At 49.3% G+C, this 24,978-nt stretch overlaps 1 protein-coding gene across 5 annotated transcripts in view; it reads left to right on the top strand.

Moving 5' to 3' along the window:
- Positions 1–24,978, top strand: part of FRMPD3 (FERM and PDZ domain containing 3) — a 133,510-nt gene that overhangs the window by 73,359 nt on the left and 35,173 nt on the right. For 2 of the 5 annotated variants that reach the window (XM_082376970.1, XM_082376974.1), the window contains exons 1-2: positions 18,404–19,716; positions 23,139–23,246. In XM_082376970.1, coding sequence (XP_082233096.1) covers positions 19,243–19,716; positions 23,139–23,246 — 582 coding nt within the window. In that variant the 5' untranslated portion in view covers positions 18,404–19,242. Of the gene's footprint in view, positions 1–3,266; positions 3,422–6,426; positions 6,530–9,988; positions 10,035–18,403; positions 23,247–24,978 lie in introns of those variants that run through there. The other 3 variants (XM_082376973.1, XM_082376971.1, XM_082376972.1) reach the window with 3 other exon arrangements.

Below are 24,978 nucleotides of genomic sequence, written 5' to 3' on the forward strand. Positions count from 1 at the left end.
TAGCGACTGTGAGGCGATAATGGATGTGAAAGCACCTTTTTTCTGATGAGGTAATGGGTGTAAAAATGAAAAAAACACATGGCTATAAAGTGTTGTTATCACTTGGCAGAAGGTAAAAGGCTAGACCTTTACCTGGGTCACTGACTAGAGAGGGCAAGCCTGGCGCAGGGTGAAGGGACACCTTTGGGGGCCTTGGGTAGGAAAGGGACAGATTGAAGGCACTGCGTGCTTTGGGGCAAACAGAAGAGAATAGCAGATCCCGGAAACAAAGCTGGGCAGAGCGTAGGGAGAGAGGACCATAAGCTTTGGCTGCTTCATAATTTTGTTCAGGGTTGCCTTGTCTGAAGGGACCAGAAGCCAGAAGCCAAGCATCTTTCAAAGTGCGTATTTCCCCCAGGATGGCAGTCACGTGACCCGTGGACAGCTGAGCTCCCGTCATCCGTCACCGCTTGACTTCAGTGTCACTCCCAAGTCTCTAGGCACTTAGCAAATTTCAGAGGGACTGAGCCGCAGACACTGAAAGATGCAAACCCCAGGAGGGCAGGGACAGCTTCCATTTGCATTGCAAAATGGCCTTCTGGTCAGTTAAAGGAGGTATTTCTTCCCTGATCACAGATGCTGGGAAGGCCCAGACAGTGGGAAAAAATGGCTTCTTGAGAATTGGGGGAGGATCTAATTAGGGACAGGTAGTCCAGCTCTGTTAGGGACAAGCCGGGGACGAATGTGCTCCAGTCGCACCTGCAGACATGCCTGTGACTGTGGGAGAAATAGCCGGGTCCCTTGTGGGGAGATGGGGGCCACCCACACACAGAGCTTAGCCTCTTGTCACTCTTCCCATCACTGCCCTTTCCTGGCCATCCAGCACGGCTCCCGTCTCCTCCTGGGAGCCCCCTCTGGTCCTCCACCCCCTTCTCTGAACACGCAATTTGGGCCTTAATCATGGACTTCATATACTATTCTCAGTTACCGCTCTAATTCTCTTGTTCAGTGTACACTTGTCTCTCTGACCTGCCCCCTCCTCCCCCGCACCCCCTGCTAGACTGGGAGATCTTTGAAGGCAGAGATCTGTAACTTCTTGGGCCCCCCAAAGCTCCAACTGTGTGAGTAGGCCCTCGATAAATACTTGTTGATGGATTAACATAGTCAAAACAGGAAAGCAGAACACTTGGGTCACAAAAGGCTCTTAGCTTGTTGGGTCCCCTGGCACCAGGAGTGTCTATTTTCATGAGGATTGGTGGTGCCTCAAGGCCCAGTGGAGACTGGCATGTCCCCAGCTTTGGAAAAAGAAAAAGGCAGCAAAACCGAGGCTGCAGTGGCCAGGGGGTCCTGCATATGCAGGACAGGGTATCAAGCGCTCCCACGGGTGCCTGGATCTTCTTTGCAGTGTCCCTGCTCCCCATGCCCCAGGCTGTGCAGCCCGACAGGCTCTCACCGTCCAGGTTGCCCTGGCTGGTGCCCATGGCGGAAATGAGCTGGTGTCATTCCAAGAGGAGGCCCCTTTAGTGCCAGTGAGATGAGGTCGGATGACAGGAGGCAAAGGGCTCGTTTGGGAAGCAGCTGTAGGGATGAGGCAAGATAGCGGCTACAGGAAGATGTTCTCTGGCTCCCTTCAGGGCCAAGTGCCTGCCTGCCACCAGGAGCAGAAATGAGAGAGGTGCCAGCCTGAGGCCACCCTCACTGAGCCCCTGTCCTGGGAGGGTCCCTATCCAGAACACCGGCCAGCCAAGTTCCAGCTTCCAAGTGACTTTCTGTTGAAGAGTGACCATTTGTCTTACCAGCATGAGAGGGAAGGAGGCAGTTTCTGAATTCATCTTCAGCAGGCTTGACCTCATCTTAGCAGCTCCTTCCACCTCCCTCAGGGGCACCAGACAGAGCCCAAGCCAGCATGAGTGCAGCCAGAGTTGATGTGGTTGGATTCAAATCAGCCACAGTCCTTCTTCCTGCCTGAGTTCTTCTGTGAGAGAGACAAGCCCGGGACTCTGAATTTCTCTTTTATACGATTACTCTAAACCTACCGAATCTGTGTCCTGATAAACAACCTAAATTGCTTACAACCATTTGCTCCCGAGGAATTTGGTATTCTTCGCTAGTCAACAATCACTCTCATAGTGTCAGAACCCCCCACTTCTTTTCCAAACCTTAGTTTGATTAATTAGCTCCTGGCCCTCTGTATCTTGTTCAGAAGGGCACTGCCTGGAACCTTAATTTTTGAGAATACACACACCTAGGCTAGGAAACTCAATCCCTTTTAGTAGGCCAATTCAGGGGGCTGAGGCTCTGGGCCTCTTGGCTGTGGTCCGCTCTCTTCTACCTCCACCTGCCCTATCCTGCCTGCCGGCCATTGATTCCCCCTTTTGCCTCTTCCCTTGCCCCTGCACACAGTGCCTTCACAAAGCCCAGGGTCCCCCACGCCCTCACCCCTTAGGGCTCTTCATTCAAATAGTGAGCTCAGACTCATCCTTGCCTGCAGGATGCTTCACCCTGGCCCTTACTGTAGACCCTCTATAAAGTCCTAGTGTAATGCCTAAGCTTCAGTAAGTTGCGCTGTCAGCGTCAGGAGTGCTATCTATAATCTCTCCCGAGTACTGAGGCAACGATTTCTCTTCTCCCAGCTCGTCTGGGTTCGGGTCTTCCGGCAGCCACAGGAGGCAGCTCTCCTTCTTGCCCACGGGAGCCGCCCTCCAGCTATCCCATTAACTGAAATAGGCTGGCGTTATGCACGGTTGTGTAGGTGCTGGTCCTGCACATGAGCCCGTTTGTTTACATATGGCATCTCAATAGTTTATCTTTATATATAACCTAAGGGACATGAAAGTTTAAAATTACACAAGGACTTCATGAAGGTGCTCCACATTCTGAAATGACTTCACATTCCTTCCCCACTTCCTTGCCTGTTTTGTGGTCCCTTCCCTCAAGGTTCTGGTTTCTCTTAGGGAGTTAATAGCCAGTTCAATGGGTGATAACCTTTTGAACTAACTAGCTGTTAGTCCTTTTTAGGACTGACTCTAATGTCAGGCTCCATGACACCAATTTCCTCTGTTGGCCCTGGCCCTGTAGACAAGTGACTTCTCCTTTCTAGACTCTTCTTTCTCCAGTCTGAAATATGAGGCAGTCATCCCCTCTGCTGGTGCCAGAGGAGGTAGGAAGCGATGTGCGTGAACTCCCTGGTGCCATGGCCAGCACCCTTGTCGGCGTCCCTCCCAGCTGCTTCTGAGGCTTAGTTGCCTTTGCGTCTTGTTTTGCTCCCATCTTCCCCTTCCCCTCAGTCATGTGATACAGGAAGAGAGCGCAAATGATATGGAATGTGAGCAGCTGCCAGCAGAGACGCTGCGACAAGTGACCATTCACCGGGACCCTATATATGGCTTTGGCTTCGTGGCCGGCAGTGAGAGGCCTGTGGTGGTGCGATCTGTGAGGCCAGGTAGGTGTCCCTCAGAGTGTCCCCGTGGCCCTGGCTCCTACCCCCCAACACCCACACATCGCCCCAAAGAGCAGAGCACCCGAGTATACTGTGTTGCCGAGGAACTCATGAAGAGTGGGTGAAGACTTGCCAACCAGTTACTGTGTCAGGGAGCTGGGCTTCTAAGACTTACCCACACACACCACCGAGGCTGCTGGGGCTCTAGACAGAGGCTGTAGTTGATGGTTTAGTAGGGTCTGGGTCTTAATAAAACTTCCCTTTGCACAGAGCCTTCATAGAAGAGCCATACTGCCTTGGATGAGGAATACTCATCCGATTCGATTCAACAAATATGTATTGATCACCTACTCTAAGCCCAGCAAGGTTATAGGGAAATACAAGACAGAGTTCCTGTGCCCGAGAATCTAACCATCAGGCTCTGGAGACTAGTACACGTTCATGAAATAGGTCATCCATTAAAGACTGGAGTCAGGATATAGACCATAGGTGGGAGAGGAGAGTGAAATCTCCGAATGCCACAGTGGCATTACAACACCTACCATTGATGTAGGTACTACTGTGTGCTTTACATCATCTTGTTCAATCCTCACAGCTGCGCCCACAAGGTAAGTAATACCATTCCTATTTTACAAATGAGGAAACTGAGGCATAGAGGAAGAGAAATGGCTTGTCCAGGGTCACTCTGCTAGGAAGCAGCAGAGCTAGGATTTGCACTTAAGCCTGTGTGATGTCATGCGGGGGGAGCAGGGCTTGAATGGGACCATGCGGGGTGGACCAAGCGAGAACCCCACCAGAACTGTAAAAGCCTGCTGTCATGAATGAAATGGGAAAGGGGCTGAGCACTGTTTTGTTCTGAATCTTGCTAGGCATTGACAGAAAAGACAGACGGAAAGGAGCTCTATTCCTGACTTGCTGGGCCTGAGGCTTTAGATGTTTACAACAGTTTCTCGCTCAGTCAAGAGGAGCAGCCAGAGTACAAACTGGTCTAGCAGAAATTTGATGAATTTTGCAATCCTCCAAGGAAAAGAAAAAGATTTTTGTAAGCTCGCTCTTCAACTAGAGGGCATAAAGTAAAAAAACAATTCAGTACAAGAGTTCATGGCTGACCTAAGGCTCCCGAGTCAGTCATGCAGTTTGGCGAAAGGTTTTTGAGTCTCTCTAATCAGAAATCAAATTTGTCCTGGGAAAGAGGGACCCAGATAAAACTTAGTAACAGACCACCAGGAGCCCCTGCTTTAACTTCAGAGGAGACAGAATTCATAGGGTTGCTGCAGGTGGTATGAGAATGTAGAAGAAGGGGTTGGAGAAGTGGAGAGAAGGAAAGCCACAGGGGAGACCACAGGAGGCCACAGGGCTGGCAGGCTGATTGCAGAGAACTTGTTTTTGAGAGTGCAAGAAAAGATAAGATGCATCCTATAGAGGAACAGTTATGGTTGAACAAGCCAACAAACCATTCCGTGAAAATAGTAGTAAACTGAGCTTACTACTGCCATCAGAGAGCCAAGGCTTGTGATGGAGATTGAGTTCCATGAGGACCTCCTCCATTAAAAGGAAGGAAGGAGGGATGGATGGATGGAAGGAAGGGAGGAAGGAAAGAAAGGAGGGAGGGAATAGGTAGAGTGGCCTCTACCTAAAAGATTGGCATAATTGGCAGAAGTAGATAGGAGGAATGAAATGAGTTGAAGGAATTGTCCCTTGGAGGATATGATAACTACCATTTATTGAATTCTTACCAACATCAATCAGCTGTTTTAAGTGCTATACATTCATCATCCCATTTCTCCTCCCAACATTCTTATGATGTTATTTTTCCATTTCACAGATGAAGAAAGAAAGATTCAGAGAGATTAAATGTTTCATCCACAACTAGTGAATTGCAGATAATGAGGTTAGAGTCTGGGCCTGGCTGGCTGGCTGCGAAGAGTGGACTCTTCACCACCATGCTGCCCATTTCTGAAGTCACTGTGCTGTCGGGAGACTGGGCCGAGTGGGTTGAGGGCCATTGCAGTTGGAGTGGTGAATCCACTTAGCACGCAGGCCTCACTCTCCAGAGCCATTGAGCTGTGCTCAAGTGACACAGTGGCCTTGTTATTGTTCATGTTTGCGGAATTTGCACAGCACACTTCTTTGTAGAGAGAGGAATAGTTGGGATCTGGCCCTTTTGAGTGGATCCCAATAAGCGTCCAGGCTGGTTTGAGAGAGGCATGTCGTTGAACATCTCTTTCAGGTTTGAGTTAAGCTGGGTCCAACTTCTCATTCTCCCTGAATCTCTAAAAAGCTTTCCTCCAAGAAGGTCTTTGCTAAACACCAGAAGCAGCATAGCCCGGGGCACCCCTCAAACCCACCCTTCACCCCAACCAGGAAGGTAAGGCCCTCAGGCAGGTCTGCTTTCTAAACCTCGACAGTAGAGATGGGAAGGAGGGAAAGGAAATTTCCAAGTGCCCATGATTTACGGTCTATGCCTTGTTCCCCTCATTTCTCGGAGAGTAGCATGTCTCAGAGGTGAAAGAAAATAAACCCTTCAGGTCTTTTAGTCCATCCCCCTGTCTCAGGCAAGTGAGTGCCTACATCCTTCCAGACCAGTGAGTTTGGATATTGTTCAATTAAGAAGATTCCTCGCCCCTTCCCATCACCTGTAGCCCCTCCAATAGTCTGGAAGCCATTCTCTGTGCCCAAGCAGATCCCTCCTGGTGAAACGGAAGTTTGTGCTCCTCTCTGGACCCGAGCCAGGAAGCACTCATGAACCTCGTCTGAGCACCAGGCCTTTGCCGCCACACCACTCCCAGCCAAAGGAGGGCCGCTCCTCTCTTTCTCCAGTCCTCTGCCCTCCATCCGCCACAGGCAGCAGTGGCCCAGGGCGCAAACAGCGGCCCTGCCACTGGCACCACTTGGCCCGCAGCGTCGCCTGCACCCACGTCAGCTCCCGCTCCCTCAGGCAGTGGCAACCCCTTCCCACCCAGGCCTGCGCTCTCCCAGCCCTCACGCCTGTCTCCTCTCCTCTGCAGGAGGCCCCTCTGAGGACAAGCTCCTGGCTGGTGACCAGATTGTGGCTATTAATGAGGAGGACGTGAGCGAAGCCCCCAGGGAGAGGTTCATAGAGCTCATCAGGTAATAGGGCCTTGGCCGGAGCTGAGTACGGCCCTCCCCTCCCACCAGTGGCGTAGCTGTGGCTGCCACAGCTCTCCCTGGCCCTGAGAGAGGAACCCTCCCAGGGAGGGCAGCCCGAGCCAGGGTTCCTGGCTACCCAGGACATCCGGGGCCCAAGGGCCCTCACACACTCTGGCTTAGCCTCGTCCAGTGATGTGAGCAGGCACCCCCGCCCACATCACTGGACGGCCTCCTGCCATAGCTCACCTCACCTCCCTGCACCCAGCTGCTCCCCTTACCCACGCCCTTTGGTTTTCGACTTGCTGTGCAGTAAGCGACCAATGAGAACAAGTGAGTGACCAATGAGAACGAGTGACCAATGAGAACAATGAGTGACCAATGAGACAGACCAAGTGAGCAGTGAGAACCAAACAAGCCATTCAAAGGACATTCTGAGATAAGCACAATGTGAGCAAGTCACTGTTTCCCATTCCCCCCCCCAAAAAAAAACACACAAGAAGAAAATCCAAATCCCTGGCCAGGGGGTTGAAGGAGGGAACCTGCCATTGTGGATTTTGCTCACAGTGTGTGTGACCCCTTAGTGCCCTCCCCAGATGGGGGCAGGTGAGAGAGAGAAAGGGGTGTTAGCAGGACCACCACCCTCTGTCCGTGGAGTAATCACATTGACTTTTCCTCTCCTTTACCTCTATACACACCAAGCCACATAACACACACACACACACACACACACACACACACACACAGACACACCATGCCACTACGTACCTCCCTACACACACCATGCCACTACATACACACCATGCATACCGCATACCACACACACCCACATGCACACCATACACACCCAGACACAAAACATGGCACCACACACACACACACACACACACACACACACACACACACACACACACACACCCCATGCCACTACATACCTCCCCACACACACCATGCCACCACATACCACATACATACACACCATGCATACCACATACTACACACACACCCACATGCACACCATACACACACACACAAACACACACACACACACACACCATGCACTACAAACATGCCTGCTCACACACACACACGTACCATAGGCACTCCCACATGCCCACCACATGCACACCGCCGCCTTGCATAGACGTGTTGATAAGGAGTGAGACGGTAGAAGCGATGGCTCTAGATTCCACGGGCTGACCTCAGTTTGGAGGACCTGGGCTGTCTCCCCTCAAATGGAACCCTGTGCCCGCTCTCCCACTCTCCCTCTCTGCCTGGTGTAGTCTGTTCCACCTCTGCATCCATCTCCTCAACCCTTCTTGATCTGGAGTGTTTCCATCCCACTTGTCTTTCTTGTTCTCCCAAAGCCCACCTGCCTCCAGACCCCCTCCCTCCCCTTCAAAGGCAGAGGAGCGGTACCCCCTTGCTAGCTCTGGAGGGGTTTGCAGTGCTCCCTCCTGAAGTCCAGAGCAGGTCTTCCTTGACATGCTCCCCCTCCAGCTTAATATCTTGGAATGTGTCTGGTCCCTAATGACCCTTAGTTTGTCTCTTCTCCAAGTTCAGTTTGTCCATTGCATTCCCCCACTCTCCACCCTTCACCCTTCACACTCCACCACCACACCAATATGGGGTGAGTTCTTTCAATCCCATCAGGGTATGCTGGCGTTCTTTCAGGCTGACCCCTCGGACGTCTTTGCTTTGCTTCTAGTGGATATCTTTGCACCCCAGAACAAGGTAGCCTGATTTTGTGAGGGAGCCCAGAGCATTTTCTGGGTCAAGACAGAGCTCACTCATTTGATAACCTCAGGGGCTAGCAGATCATTCATTCAGTAAATATTTCTTATAATGAGTGTCTACTGTGCATCAGGCATTGTTCTAGGCACTGAATATACAGCAGTGAATAAGCTGGATGAAAATCCTTGCCCATTGGAATTTACATTCTAGTGGAAGGAGACACACCATAAGCAATAAACATGATAAATAAGTATTGTACAGTGTACTAGAAGTTGATGAATGTTATTGAAGACTAGAAAGGAGATCAGGATAAAGAAGATCGGGAATGCTGGGCACAGGGGTGCAGAGTGCAACTTTAAGTAGCACGGCCAGTGTCGGCCTCATTGAGGAGGTGACATTTAAAGAAAGACTTGGGGACTTCCCTGGTGGTCCAGCGGTTAGGACTCCACGCTTCCACTGCACAAGTTTGATCCTAAGATCCTGCATGCCGCGTAGCGTCGCCAAAAAAAAAAAAAAAAAAGACTTGAAGGAAATGAGGATGTTAGAGAAGGCAAGAAGAACCCAGTGTAAAGGCCCTAAAGCAGGAGTGTGTCTGGTGTGTTTGGGGAACAGGGGAGAAGCCAGCATGTGGAGTTGGGTAAAGAAGGGGGAGAGTCGTAGCTACTGCAAGGACTTTGGCTTTGTTCTACATGAAATGGGGAGACGTGGCAGGGGCCGGAGCACAGGAGTCACATAATCCAATTTACACTAGGCACCTGCCCTGGTCAAGAGACAGGATTTTCCATGGTGTTTTCCCTGGAATACAACTCCTTCCTTCCCCTGGGAGCTTCCCAGACCCTGCAGATGATTCATCCCTGGACTCTGCCTCATTGAATATGGGAAATGGTCCAAGTCCTTGAGCAGGGAGCCTTGGCCTTCCTTGAATACCCAGAATCAAGGGCATCTTGACTCTGCTTCCTGAACACCTTTGTTCCCAGAAACATTTGAAAAAGGCCAACAAAGAGAGGGGAAGCTCCTTCAAGGCGAAATCTTTCCATTCCTTTAGTTCTTTTAAAGGATTATGTATTCCTGGAAGAGAATTTTCATACCTCACAGCTTGTTGGATCATTGGCATAATTCTTGTCTGAAGAGTTTCAAATTCTTCATCCTTTTGAATATTTGCTATCTGGAGAGTCTTGCCTTCCATCTGTTGCTTCCTGGCTCTCATTTTTTTGGTCCTTCAATTAAAACAAATCTGCTGAGTATGAGTCATGATGACCAAATGACCTCCTTTGGGTTTTTCCTTTCAGTTTCTCCTCTTGCTTAAATACCAGATTGCCAATAATCATGGTACACGTTTCCCAGGACTCTGACTGTGCTCCCTTTGAGTTCCATAATTCAGGTCTTTAGTTTTCCTTGAGAACTTTTTAGCCTATAGATAAAATTGCTCCTAGGGTTTAAGGATTTCTACAGAATGTGAGAAGGAATATTAAAAAAGACCTGAAAAATGACAACCCCAGAGATAATGGTAATACCATCTTCAGACGCCTGTGCGAACCTATATGTATGGTGTATGTCAGCCGCCACAAATGATGGTAGGCGAGGCAGCCATGCGCATATTTAGATTGCCCTCTGTCCTAATCCATATGCCTGAATGCAGCCCAGGGGAGAATTCTGGTGTTGCTTCTTGTGCTAGATGAGTACCCAGTGCATGATACACTACTCTCCTGTTCCCTCTTCTCTCTGTAGGAGCGCTAAGGAATTCATCGTTCTTACAGTTCTGCACACTCATCAGGTGAGTGAGCCTCTTTGCCATCCGCCCTTCCTCCTGACTGAGGCAAGAGTATCCCCATATTGGAAAGTTATAGCCATGGGAGAAGGGGAGGAGGGAGACGAAGACCAGCATTGTTGTGAGCCAAGGATTTAGGAGTGAACTTAAAAGCGTACTTTCTGAACATCTTGTCTACGCTCACGTCCCAGACTTGAGGATTTTGAAGGGCTACACAGTGCTTTGTTCTGCCTTGTGCTCTCTGCTTTGCCCCACTTAAGCTGCCCCACCCCTGCCCCAGTTCCAGACATATTTTCTACCTCCTTTTTGCTGTGCCCCATCAAAATTTCCCTGTCCAGTGTCCGATTCCCTTAATCCTTGCAGACGGTGGGTGCTAATCTTATTTATTCATTCACACAGGTGTGTACTAAATGGCCTACAATATGTGAGACACAGCACTGTTTTGGGGGATTTACTGTAAAGTTGCTGGGGAGGTACAGTTGGACAAACAGGTTCACCTTTGTCCAGGTTCAGTCACTAACTGGCTATGTGACCTTGCGTGAGTTAGTTCCCTTTTCTGAACCTGTTTCATCATCTGTAAATTGAGGGATTTAGACTAGAACGGTGTTCCCTGAACTTGCCTGATCATAATAGTCACCAGGACTGTTTATTAAAAGTGAAAGTCCCCAGACCCTTCTTCTCAAAAGCTGAAATCAGAAGGCACAGTGTCCATTACTAGGTCACATCCTTATAGTCATCTTAACTCAAGTTCACAAACCCAGGTGCAAAACTTCTGCATGCAAAACTCAGAGCCCTCCTTCCACCTCCAGCCTAGTTGTCCCTTTCCATTGTCCCCAACTCTACCCTGCACCCCAGCACTTATGTCCCAACCCCATCCCATAGCCACAGGGGAGGTCACATCTGTTGGGGATGGGAGACATGAAATCAGGGGAGACTTCACAGAGGAGGCTGCACCTGAGCTCTACCTTGAGAGATGGGGCAGGATTTCCCAGGCACAGATGGAGGGAAAGCTTATCCAGAGAGAGATGACATTTCTGTGCAAAGCAAGGGGCAGTGCATAGATGCAAGGCATGGGCTCACGAGTCTGGAAGACGGGGTTCAAATCAAACTCTGGCATTGACTGCCTCTCCTCATGGCCCCCAGCCATCTTCTGTGTCAATGTGAACCACACACACAAACATACACACATGCGTGCGCGCGCGCACACACACACACACACACACACACACACGCTTCCTGGTATTTAGGCCTTTCTCAATTACAATTCTCCTGTCTCAGGGCTTGCAAGCTCCACCCCTCAGTGGGTGTTACCAATAGGCCCCTCCCTCCCCACCTTACTGCACATGATTAGTTGCCTAGTGGGCAGTGGGCAGTCAGCCCTTGCTCCCCAATCACCTGCCATGAAAATGGCTACCAGTTCCCCCCAAAAATGATCCTTGTGGCGTGGTTGGAATTTACCTCTCTGATCAGAGACCCATTGTGGGTTACTTTGTTAGTCAGGTCTCCTCAAATGTCACTTCCTTGTAGAAGCCTTCCTGGACTATCCTTTCTAAGATAGAATCTACCTGCCACTATCTCCTGATACTGCTTAATTTTCCCAGCAGAGCTGAAATATTATATTTTTTAACTTTTTGTTTTGAAATCATTGTAGATTCACAGGAAGTTGCAAAGCTAGTACAGTGACATCCTTTACCATGTTTTTCCCAGTGGTTACGTGTTACATACCTACAGTACCATATCAGAACTGGGGCACTGATGTCAGTACAATGTGTGCGTAAGTTTCAGTGTCACTCTATCACATGTGTGGCTTCAGGTATCAACACAGTCAAGATACTGGACAGTTCTATCACTGAAAGGATCCCTCATGTTGCCCTTTTATGGTGCCCCTACTCACCACCCTCAATCCCTGTCAACCACTAGTCTGTTTTCCATTTCTGTAATTTCATCATTTCAAGAATATTATATAAATGGAATCATAGAGTATGTAACCTTTGGTGGTTGGCTTTTTTCACTCAGCACAATGCCCTTGAGATTCATCCAAGCCATTGCTTGTATTAATAGTTTGCTCCTTTTTATTGCTGAATAGTATTCCATGGTATGGATGTACCACTGTTTGGTCATCCACCCATTGAAGGACATTGAGGTTGCTTCCAGACTTCGGCTAGCCCAGTTAAAGCTGCTATAAACATTCATGTACAGGCTTTTTTGTGTGTGAGCATTAAGTTTTCATTTCTCTGGGACAAATGCCCAAAAGTGTGATTGTTCAGTCATACATTAGATGTATGTTTCATTTATTAAGAAACTGCCAGGCTACTTTCCAGAGTGGCTGTATCATTTTACATTCCCATGAAATATTATACTTATAGGTATTTATTGTCTGTCTCCCTCAATAGAATGTCAGCTCCACGAGGGTAGAGGCTGTGGTTCACTGCTGTATCCCCAGCGCCTGGAACAGCACCTGGCATAGAATAGGCACTCAATAAGTATTTGTTGGAGGAACAAAGGAAATCCAACTTCCAGCCAGCACGGCAATCTAAACTAAAACTAAACTAAACTCAAGTGTCCAAACTTAGGTGCAGAATGAAGAGCCTAACACCCCTCTGTATCTCTGTCCCAACTCTCATCCCAGTGCCCCCAACACCCCTTTGTCCCCCAGTTCTTACGCCCCCACTGCCCATCCCATGGCCGCTTTGCCGTGGCCAGGCTGCTTTCCTTCTCTCCTTTGTACATTTCTTAGTTCTCACTGCCCTGCAGACTTCTGTCCTTGTCATGGTCCACATCTCTTCTAACACATGGCTGTTTCCTTGAAGACCTGGCTTGAGACTCATGTCTTCCAAACACCTTTGCCTGACTAACCTCAATGAGAGTTTCTAGTTCATTCATTTGTTCACCAAACATTTACTGAATGCTTACTATTCTAGGCGCTCTTCCAGGCTGGGAATATGGCAGTGCACAGGACAGACATGGTTCCTACTCTCAGAGAGCTTACATTCTACTTCTTGGCCTTGTGCTCTCTAAACCCTAGAAACATTGAAAAGTGGGTGAGCACATATACACAGGAGTGATAGGTAAAACATTAGCAACCTGTACAGGAGGGGCCTTCCAATCAAAATGTAAGCCAGCCACAGGCACTGGAGCATAGTCTTGCAGGCCGCCTAACTGTGCCAGGTGTTAACCCTTTAGTTGATCTTTAATAAAGAGGTCCCAGGGGAGAGGTCAGGTGGCACCCAGGAAGCTTAGGGCACTGACTACTTACCAATCAGTGGGAGAGAATCCCTCAGTATTTTACAACAGGTATGGCCATACCAGTGCATCCCAACCAAATGTCAGCCTTGCATACACGTACAGTCGATCCTCCGTATTCACAGATTCCGTATTTGCAAATTCGTCCACTGCCTAAAATTTATTTGTGACTCCGAAATCCATACTCACGGCAGTTTCCTGGTCATTTGCTGACATGCGCACAGCGTGAAAATTTTGAGTCTCCCAATGCACATTCCCAGCTGAGGTCAAACAAGACGGTGCTCTGTCTTCTTGTTTTAGCTGTCATGCAGAGCCTTCCAGAGGATGGAGATGGTAGGGGGCAGTGCAGTGTAGTGCAGGAAGCTCCAGCTCTGGGGACAGTTGGATGGGGTTTGAATGCCCACTCTGTTAATGGGGCAGCTTCAGGCAAGTCACAACACTTCAGAACCTCATTTTCTCCTGGTGAAATAAAGAAAATCGAATCTACCAGGGTGAGTTGTTTTTAGAATTTAAGATTATAATCTATGTGAGATACACACACACACACACACACACACACACACACACACACACACACACACACATTTCCCCCAGGAACAACTGTTCAGTATTCATTAGTTCAGTGCTCACACAACTATGAACAGCAGAAATCAACCGAGAGAATCTTCTCTCGTGCTAAAGTGAAAGCTTCTTGAAGACCCCCAGCACATGTTCACTGTTACAGCTCCTACATCACAGAACATGGTAGCACTTGGTATCTCATGGGTGCCGCTTACCAGACTCTCATGTTCAAGTCTCCAGAAGAAAATCTCCTGATAGGTCCAGGTTGTGGCCCAAGAATCTGTACTTTTAATAAGAGCCACAAGTAATTCTGATGCTCAGTAGAATTTGGGAAACATTGAACCAGACAATCTTTAAGGCCCCTGCCACTCCTACATTCTGTGGCTGATAATGGTCTAATACAGTGGTCCTCTACTGGTTATACATTTGAACCTCCTGAGAAGCTCTTAAACATATTGATCCTTGGGCTCTAGCCTCGGACCAATTGAATTAGAAGCTCTGGGGATGGAGCCCAGGTGTTGATCTTTTGAAAACTCTCTCCAAATGATTCTGATATGTAGCCAGGGTACACGGTCTAATGTGTAGTCTCTTTCTGATGGCATTTTCCTTTTAAAGGAGTGACTGTTACCATGGCAGATCATTGGGGAGTATTTTGGGCAGTCACAGGGATCCTTTCCCAGGGACCCTCAAACCATACTGCATAGATAGCCACTTATTAAGTCTATATGTATTTAAGAGTGTTCTTTAATCTTTGAGTGACCAACTATTCCCCGTGATTGACTGAATATGTATTCATTTTGGTACCCTTAGACCTTGTCACATCGTATGCCCTCAATAAATATTTTAAAATAAAGTACTGGCTTGTGACCTAGAATAGCCCTAGCAAAGCAAGCAGACAGTCCCTTCAAATGAAACCCTAGTTTTCTGGTTTTGAAAACTTAGCCTGTGCCCAAAGAGTCTCAGTCCCCTCTGCTTGGAACCACCTGTCCAGAAAAAAAGCCAAAATAATGGGAACCACCGCAGAAGAATTAGTTTCCACAGAGCTTCTTCAGTATACTGCTTGGCAGAGAGTAGGTGCTCAAACCCTATCTGCTGAATTGATGAAGTAATTTGATATTAACCCTAGCAATCAACTACTGCCTTCTATTCTGTGCCTACTCTGTGCTTGGTGCTAGGGGAAGACACAGCAATATAAAATGTCATCTCTTCTTTTACAGCCTGGTTGGGGAGATGAGCAATGGTGGTGTGGATTCACAAGGAGTACTACAGGAAATCCAGGGAGAGGAATAGCGAGGTTGGGGAAGGGTTCAGGACCAAGGTAGAATTTGAGCTGGGTTTTAGAGGTGGCATTTAGCTGAGCAAAAGGGATGCTGGGGGCCCTGAAGGGTGGGGATGGTGAAGAGATAGCATGAGGTAGGCACAGAAGTGGGAAGAAGCCCCATGTGTCCAGGGAGCTGTGGGCAGAACACCCAACTAGGCGATAGATGGGGAGTGAGGGTTATTTGTGGTTTGTGGGGGACCTTGGAAGCCAGGGAGAGGACATGTTCCCCTCTAGGCAGTCCTGAATGCAGGAAGGAGAGACCCCTGGGTCCCTTATCAGTGGGCCCCTGACACCAGGATGGCCCTCCATTGTCTCCGGCTCCCACAGTGGTTGCTATGGGAATTGCTTATAAGTAGGCTCAGGTGTCAAAGAAAATGAGGCAGCAGAAAGGGAAATCAGGAGGCTGTCAAAGCTTCAAGAACCTGAGCTCCATGTTCTTAAAATCCTTTCACAATTATCGAAGTGCAGCCCTATCATACACTAAAACGTTTGGCCGTGTACCTGTCTTTGGCCAAGGTATAAGTGAACACAACCCTGAAATCTGTACTAATAGAGCCACCAAATTAAAAAATGGTCAAAGAATCACCAGCTGTTTAATTCAGTCCTGAGGGAAGAGGCAGCCTCTCCTGTTGCTTATTCCACGGAGCCGCTGGCTTCACATTTACTTCAAGGGGCTTGCAATGGCCCCGGAGGTACTTAGCAATTCTAGTCCCGTGTTTCAGGCCAAAATTCATTTCAGCCAGAAAGGGAGCCCATTACAAAATGAGACTCCCAGCTGCTTGTAGGAAAAATGGGGTCAGTCAAGAGCTCAGATGTCCCAGCTTTAAGGTACTCAGTCTATGCTTAGTGCGTTAGGACATTTCCAACAATTCCTGGGCACTACCCTCTCAGAGATTCTGACTTTTGAAGTCTGGTGTAGGCCTAGAAATCTGTGTTCTAACGAGCATTTCCCAGTGATTCTTATCATCAGGTAAGTTTTAGACATAGTGGGTGAGTGCATGCTAATGAGTTAGTGCAGGACTCTGTGAATTTCTTCTGTAAAGGGCCATATAGTAAATACTTTAGGTTTTGTAGGCCATACGTGGTAGCACAAAAGCAGCCATAGGCAATGCATAAATGAAGAGAATGGCTGTGTTCCAGTAAAGCTTTATTTACTAAAATATGTGGTGGGCAGGAGCTGGCCCACACAGGCCCATAGTCTGCTGGCCCCTGAAATGGGTTCCTTACTCCTTCTAGGTACCACATTTGAATGTTGAGCAGGGCCTTCCCAATTCTCAATACTTTAATTCAAATGAGCGACTCTAGTATCAAGAACTTCAGGCCCCATATTTGCACTTAGAAGATGCTTTGGGACAGGGCGATCTTTGAGAGCCCCTCAAGTCACACTGCAAGGTAGGCGTCACCTGTGTCGAAGCATAAAGCTAGACGTGACTCCGTGACATGTAGCAGAGACCAGCTGGCAACGAGTGACTCACCATCAGTGATCGAGGCTGAAGACCGAGAATAGGATGGAGTCTTAGAAACCAACAGGACAAGGGTCAATGAGGAATGAGGCACACAAACAAGCTGAAAACAGCTGTACAACAGACACTGGAAATGACTATAATCCTTGAGGATAGCAAGGAGGCTGTGTCCCCTCTCCATACGTGACACATAAGAGGAGAGGGTACCAGTTAGGGGTCTTCATTTGTTCAAATCCATTCACTAGGACCAAGGTAGAACCAGACCAGTGAACGAAAGACCAGGAATGGACTTGCAGCTTCAGTCCGCTGTGGGGAATGATGGCTAATCCAAGACTCAGAAAATCTGGGTTCTGGTTTTTGCTCCACTACTCAGTTATTTGGATGCATTGAGTAAACCGTATCCTCTTCCCTGGCCTCCGTTTCTTATGTAAAAATGAAGGGTGGACTAAAATGGCCCATTCGGGTCTCTAGAGATGCCTCATTCCACACTGTGCATGAGGGCATTCGATGACAGATGATCACAGAGAAAAGAGAGGGTGGCCGTCAGGTAGAACAGAGTTCACCTACCTTGTGTCTGGCACCTCCGGTGGAAATGTGACTACTGTGGAGACGGAGTCAAGCAGAGCTGCCTGAACAGAAGTACAGATCCTTCTATCTTGCCCACTCCCTTTGCTCCTGCCTCAGCCCACAGCCTCCACCCAAGATTTGAGCACCAAGCTGTGCAACACAAAGGCATTTCTCGACTTCCATGAACAATCAATACTGTAATCACTTTCTGCAACGATCTCCAGCCCTGGATTTCCTTGTGCTATATTGTCTGCTGCCAACAAATTGTCTCTGTGGCTCAGGATGAGAAGTCTAAGGTTCCTTTAGCTCAGTGGTTCCCAACCTTAGCTGCATTTTGAAATCATCAGAAGCTTAAAAAGATACCAATACCTGGGCCCCATCCCCAGGAATTAAAAATTTTTTTTTAAACCCCGGGTTTTTTTTTTTTAAAGCTCCTCCCTCCGGTGTTTCTGCCCTCTAGCCAGCACTGAGACCCACTGCCTGACGTTCTGCTGGACTCAGTGGCTTTCTGCAGTCTGCCCTCTGTGGGGAGTGAGCTTGTTGGCTCTGGAAGAGAACACAGCTGGGACCAGGGCCCAAGAGCTAACGAGGACGTTTGTTTCTGGTGTGTCTTTATCTTAGGGCCCTGCCCTCCTGTGGCTGATCTAGTAAATGAATTCCAACCGCAGCGTTAATGACAGAAAATAGCTTAATGTATTGCCTTCCCAGCTGGTGGGGACCCTTCAGGGCCTTAACACAAAGGAATGCTTGATTGTAGGGCTCGCAGGCTCCATGGTAAGGCTGATAGGGGAGGCGGTTTGAAGGAGCCCCAAACCTGATTTCCCCCTTCCTCATCTCAGTAAATGGCATCTCCATTCTTCCAGTTGACTCCTCTTTCTCACCTCCCACAACCAATCCGTCAACATAGCATCTTGGTTCTATCTTCAGAATCTAGCCAGAATCCACTCACTTGGGATCATAGCGCCATTATTACCATCCTGGCCCAAGCCTCCATCATATTTTAAACTGTATTCCTGCAGTAGACTCCGAACGGGTCTCCCTCCTCTGGCTGCCACCCTCCTGTACTATTTTCCACACAGCAGACAGAGGCATCCGTTTTAAATGCAAGTCAGACCCTGTCTGCTCAAAACCCTCCGGTGGAGCAAAATCCAAAGTTCCTGACACGTGATCCAGCCCCCAGACTCCTCTCCGGCTCCCCGCTCAGTTGTTCCGTTCCGGCCACACTGGGCTTCCTGGCTGCTACCCCCACACCCCAGTCCTCCTCCCACCTCAGAGACTTTCTTGTTCTTTCTTCCTGGAAGGCTCTTGCTCCAGATATCCTCATGGCGGTCTCAAGCTCACTTCCTTCAGGCCTCTGCTTAAATGTCACTTCCTGGAAGAGGTCTTCCCTGACCGTCCCGTCTAAAATAACACCCCGGCCACTCCCCACCCTCACGGCCTCAGTCTCTGCTGTAGTCCCTCACTCTGCTCGATTTGTCCTCGTGTCCTTATTTGCTACCTAAGAGATATTTCTGTGTTTATTGTCTGTCTGTCTGTCCCTGCTAGGGTGGGCGCTCCTTGAGGCCAGGGAGTTTTACCCATCTTGTTCACTGCTGGATCCCTCATCACCTAGAACTGTGCCTGGCACAGAGTGGGCCCTCCCTAAATTTGTCACACGGATGAATAAATGCCCCCAAAGACATGAGGGTGCCCCTCACCAGGACTCCTGCATTTCCTCAAATCCACGGCCCACCCAGGAAAGACTTAGTTTCCAGCATTTGCTAACCATGCGTCCTGCTGAATTTGTGGGAGTTTTCGAAAACTGGAGGGCCTAGCTGATTGAGCATTTCTTACAGAATTGGATGAACAAAGTAGTGGAGAGCCCAGAACTAGGAAGCCAGGACACCTGGGTAAAATCCCTAATGTCTACTCCCAAATAGTGTAGAAATTGTGGAGAAATCCTTTTGGAGGGCTAGGCCTCCTTTCTTCCACATCTAAGATAATATTTTCTATGAGCCTCCATTCTAGGGGCAGGGCGTATCTTTGAAATGAATAAGATTATTTCTGTAAATCCTTTGCGATGTTCCTATTCAGATGTAATAAAAACCACCATTTAGGTATATCTCACATTAAGGAAATCAAATATATAAAACTTCAGAGCATGTTATTACAAAGAATTTTTGCAAACTCCCCTAGGCCTAGAGCATTAATAATGGGATTCAACTTACTCAAATTCGATTCATGCCCAGCTTACACAGAACATACCAATCACCTAAGGAAGCACTTAGCACATTGCCTTGCACCTACTAGGGAATCAATACTTATTTATTGGCTTATTGATCAGCAAGGCAAAGGGTACCCATACGGAGACATCTTAAGTCCCATGCAGCAAAGGTCAGGTTTTTCCCAGGGATGGAGAACTCACCAGCTCTCTCTGTTCTTTTTCCAGTCCCCCAAATCTGCCTTCATCAGTGCTGCGAAGAAGGCCAAGCTGAGATCCAATCCCGTGAAGGTCCGATTTTCTGAGCAGGTGGCAATTGGAGAAACAGATGCAGTAAGTGCAGCTTCAGCCTCCTCCCCTCGGCCCTTGGCCAGAGTCGGCCTGGCCATCGAGGTCTCGCTCTGGGCCAGTTGCTCATCTGCTGCTCCTCAGAATGGACAGCATTATGAAGGGGTTGGAGGGGGGGACCTCGGGGCTCTGGGTGGGTATTGAGTGAAGGGTGTGTGGCATCCAGAGAAGCCCTGGGCATTGTGGGGAGAAGGAATATGTATCAGTACACTCAGAATCCTCACGGTGCTTCCAGAAATTTCCATCTCTAGCACAGTGCTCCATAAACATCGTTTGGCTACTTGAAGGAAGGAAATAGTGGTTTTCTGAAGATGCGGTGACACTGAGCTCTCTTCACGTTGAAGTGATCCCACAACTCCAGGTCTCAGTTGGAGAAGACTGTGCAGTGAAGGGTGAAGCAGCCTGGGGGAAATGATATAGACTCATTAAGTCACAGGGCTTTTATTAGGCACCGGCTGCGTTCCCAGCGTTACAAGGGATGCAAAATAAATGCCTGTTCCCTGCCTCTGGATACCTCTCAGTGATGTTGGGAGTACAAGTGGCTCAGACTGAGACAGTATAGAATCCACCGCAGGGTGGTATGATTTCGAGGAGCAGGTGATGCTTGACGGCCCATGCCATGCAGCGGCCAATCTGGGGGGTCATGGCCAGCCCACTCTTTCTCACTGCTTTGTGGGGTTAACATGAACTGAGCCATCTGTTCCAGATAAGCAAATGAGAAGAGGTGGGTGGAGCGCAGAAAGATGTGTATTAGGCGGCCATGGTGATATCCCATGGGGGTGGGTGAGGGAAGGACAGCCGGAGCTAACGGGCACTGTGTGCTTTTACAGGCTGTCCTGGGCTGGGCTCTCGGGAGGCCCGTGGCACTTCTGTCGTGAGGAACAGCTGCAGCTGAGACAAGCTAGGAGGCCCAGCCTGAGTGGAGAAATCAGTGGGACGCCAGGCACCCCTATAGTTCTTTGAGGCAGAGCCACCCAGACGAAGGGATGGATAGAGGACAGAGGTGTCTTCCATCTCCATTTCCCTGACTCTCATACCCAAACTTCACCTAGGCCCTCCTCCATCCCTGTTCAAGGAAGGCTGTAAAGCCCAAGTGACAGCTGGGCCCCATTGGCTAAGCCGTCGGAATAATTGGTGGTTGGGCTCCCTGTCAGTCACAGAAGAAGAGGTTGAAGAGAAGCCGGGGCCAGTGAGCAGAGAGGAAAGGGAGCAGTGTGGAGTCCTTGTGGATCAGAGTAAATCAGATCCTGAGGTCCAAGTCACTAAGGGGACATTTGTGTCCTGAGCCCTTGAACACCCAGAGGAAGTGAGGCTTGAATTTGGAGAGTACAGATAGGTACAACCTATCCCGTCTCGGCATCACCGAGTAACCCACCAAGGCCAGGCCACCCAGTGAAGAATCCCTCCCCTTCTCCCCCTCCCCTTCTTTCCCTCCTTTTTCCTCCTCTCTCTTCCTCTCCCTTCCCCACTCCCCCTTCCTCCACCATGATTCCCCTCTCCACATGTCACATCTAGCCACAGGCAGAAGCCGGCCCCCACTGCAGACCAATCTGCACATAAATGCCCCAGAGTAGCTAGAAGCCCCCCAGGGTTACTCTGTCGCTCCCCGACAGGCCACCAAGCATGGTGGAGGCTCTTGTCTGGGAGAGAGACAGGGATCAACCTTCTCACTCTCTCTGTGCTCAGGAAATGACTTGATGTCACAATACAGCCCCCCACCATCCCAGTGTGGACCGTAGCAGCTTCACCACTGGTCAGGTCCCGGGGGAGTCCAGGCCCAGGTGACTCCCAGCTACCCTATCATCCCTTCCTCTTGGTGTTCCAGGGCTTTATTAAGCAGCCAGAGCAAAAATAAATCCTGTGGGTGTTCCTTGCCAAGTCTATTTTTAAGCAAAATCAATTAAGTAATTATCTGAGTCCAATCCAGCGTGCTAAATAAAACCAGCCGCCGCTGAGCGTCATCAGCCTGGGAACCCGGGGCCTCTGGGCTGGGCGGGAGCGAGGCGTCTCGGGATCAGGGAGAGAACCGGGGAGTCGCTTTTCCAACTTTAGATCCCATCACTCCCCACTGTGGCTTGACTCCATCACAAAATGATCTGATGTCACAATAGCACCACCCCGCCTCCTCCTACCACACCCTGACCCAGGAGGACTTGCTTATGTTTTCATACTTTGTCCGTGACAGTCCCTAGATCTGGACTGTTCTTGTCTGGCCTCTCTAATAGTCCACACCTGCCACCTCCTTTAAAATCAAAATCCAGTTCACCTCATCTAGGAAACCTTAGCTATCTTATACCTGTTGGTTTGATTTGGTGTTATTGTTGTTCTCTAGTGGATTTGTGTATGTGTGCCAGGTCACTACTAGTGTAAGGCTAGACCCCGGTCCTCTGCGCTTGCTGTAGCCCCGGGTATTCAAAAATGGGCTTTGGGGGCTTGCCTGGTGGTCCGGTGGCTAAGACTCTGCACTCCCAATCCAGGGGGCCTGGTTTCGATCCCTGGTCAGGGAAGTAGATCCCGCATGCCGTAACTAAATGATCCCGCATGCCATAACTAAATGGTCCCGCATGCTGCAATGAAGATCCCACACGCGGCAATGAAGATCCTGTGTGCTGCAACTAAGACCCAGTGCAGCCAAATAAATAAATTAATTAAATATATATTTTTTTAATGGGCTTTGCCAGTGGTTCTCAATCAGGGTCAGTACCGCCCACTCTCAGAAAGCTTTTCGGAACATCTGAGGGTGTTTGGGGTCATCCCAACGATTTGGAGTGTTACTGACATTTATTGTCTCAGAGTCAGAGATGCTAAATGTCCTGCAGGGAGTGTGGCAGTCCCTGAATGATGAGTTGTTAGAGGTATGCAGGCATGAAAGAGCACTGAGGGTACCGGGAATGGTAAGATATGACTCTGGAGAAGTAGGCAGGGGCCAGGTCGCAGAAGACCTAGGATGCCTTGAGGGAGGGAGACTGGCAGAGCAAAGGCATGGACGTGGAAGTGATCTCGATGTGTGAAGGGCCGGGTGGGAAGGCAGGAGTCAGGAGATAGGAGCAGGTGAGTGAGGCAGGCTCCTAAGGCCTTCCATCAGCCCTTCAGAGTGTGGTGGTCTCTATGGGCCAAGCCCCCTCTGAGCTGTGGAGCTTTGAGCCACAGTAGACTGTGGATGTCCTGTGACATCGAATGAAGGGTGAGCTTTGGATATGGCCCAGTGTCTTCTTGGAGAATTCGGTTCTGGTCTCCATGTAACATTATCATTGATGGGTTCTTTCCTCTGTATCTCTGTCCTTCCATACCTTTGGCTCCCTGTCTCCTTCGCTCACTCCTTTCTCTTCCTTTCCACGCCCCTCCTCTGGCTTCCCTCCTCCTTCTAAATGAGTCCCCCTCCTTGTCCTTTCCCTGCCTGTTCACAGAAGATGATGAAGAAAGAAGCTCTTCTCCTCATCCCCAACGTCCTGAAGGTTTTCTTAGAAAATGGGCAGATCAAGTCGTTCACGTTTGATGGCCGGACCACTGTTAAGGTACCCACAGGGTCTCCTCTCCTGGATTGGTGTTGTCCTCTCTTAGGAGGTGCTCTCCTCTGGAGCACACACCGCTGCTGGTCCTTGGGTTCCTCTGAGTCTGCACCAAGCCGCTCGCTACCAGAGCAAGGTGGTCTTGATCTTTGAACTCCTGCTTCTGGGAGCATCCTGTTGCAAAAACATACAGTCCTCGGATGACTGTGGTGAGGGCAAGTTGAATGCCCAACTGTGTGCTAGCGACTGTTTGTGTGTGTGTGTGTGCGTGCACACATGTACATGTGCATGCGTGTACGCATGCGTGTGTGCACACATCTGCTAACAAACTGTTTCGTGTCCGTGTTACACTGCGTCCATCAAGACTCTTAGGAGCTAAGGAGTGTGAAGATTATTAAACCATTTATAAAGCAAAAGTGATTTAAATTGATACAATAACACCTACGCAAGTTTACACACAGAAATCAACAAACCATCTCTCAGGAGATTAGCTTAGCCATGGCTTGCTTTTTAAATACCAACCAGCTCTTAAGCACTGAACCAAGATTTGGAAAGTCCACCAACAGTCCCTTTGGCTGTTCCTTTTACAGGAAGAGCAGTTAATGAGCTCTGATTCTTAACGGCTCAGCCGGGCATCTAGAAGTTGTAGTTATTCCCTTAGTCCTGAGGAGGAGAGGCGATGTACCATTAACCCCCAGGTTCAGCTCTGCTCTGGGATAGAAATATCTGCTCCTGCTTCTTCTGGATTCTCTCCAGAAAGAGAATGCCATCCCCAGAACGAATGTTTCCATGCAATCAGTGCTGCCTGCCCAGAAAACCCACCTTGGCCCACGAATGTCCTGAGGTGCCCCTGCTGGGGCTAAGACAACCCTATAAATAAAGCAAGCCCTGGGCCAGGAAACTTTCCCTAAGAGGAGTTATCAGGTGTTCAGAATTGGCCTTGCCAGCGGTTCTCAGCCGGGGTTGGCACTGCCCCCTCCCAGGTAGTTTTTGGGAATGTCTGAGGGTATTTGGGGTCATCCCCATGGTTTGGCATGCTACTGGCATTTAGTGTCTCAGGGTCAGAGATGCTAAATGTCCTGCAAGGAATGGGACAGTCCCCGAATGATGAATTGTCCTGTCCAAAGTGCCAGTAGCGCCCGAGTTGCAAAAGCCTGGGCCTAACCCGTGTTGATTGAACTGAGACTTTCTTTGGAAGGCTTAGGCCTGGGTGGGTCCCCCAGGGGACTTAGGCCCAAAAAACACTCCTTAGGGTGCCCCAGGATGGTCTCTTGACTATTCAAGGTTTCCGTCTATGGGAGGGACATTGAAACTAGGCCACCCAGGGGTGTCCAAGTGCCCCTCCTCCAGATGTGGGTATCTCTCTGTGTCAGAATCCTCCTTTGTGTTAAATCATGGACCGGTATGTCCGTTGTCGATCTGTCTCCACGCTGGAGCATTTACTCCTCTCTTTCCCCGTGGAGGCTCCTCTGAGTGTCGATCTGTCTCCACGCTGGAGCATTTACTCCTCTCTTTCCCCGTGGAGGCTCCTCTGAGTGTCCTCCCGCCTCACAAAGTCCCCTGGCTTGTGACCTTACCATGACTTCAGGGAGGGTGCACTGACTGTTCATTGGAACTTGGACAGGCTGCCAGGCCGCTTGTCCCAGAGAGGTACCTGGGTGAATTGACAGCCTGGCTTGGGAGCTGTTAGACTTGTAACACCGGTTGGCAATCACCAGCTTGGCCGTCCACAGTCCCA

The sequence above is a fragment of the Balaenoptera borealis genome (assembly GCF_965194805.1).
Source record: "Balaenoptera borealis genome assembly, chromosome: X".
Classification (NCBI taxonomy): domain Eukaryota; kingdom Metazoa; phylum Chordata; class Mammalia; order Artiodactyla; family Balaenopteridae; genus Balaenoptera; species Balaenoptera borealis.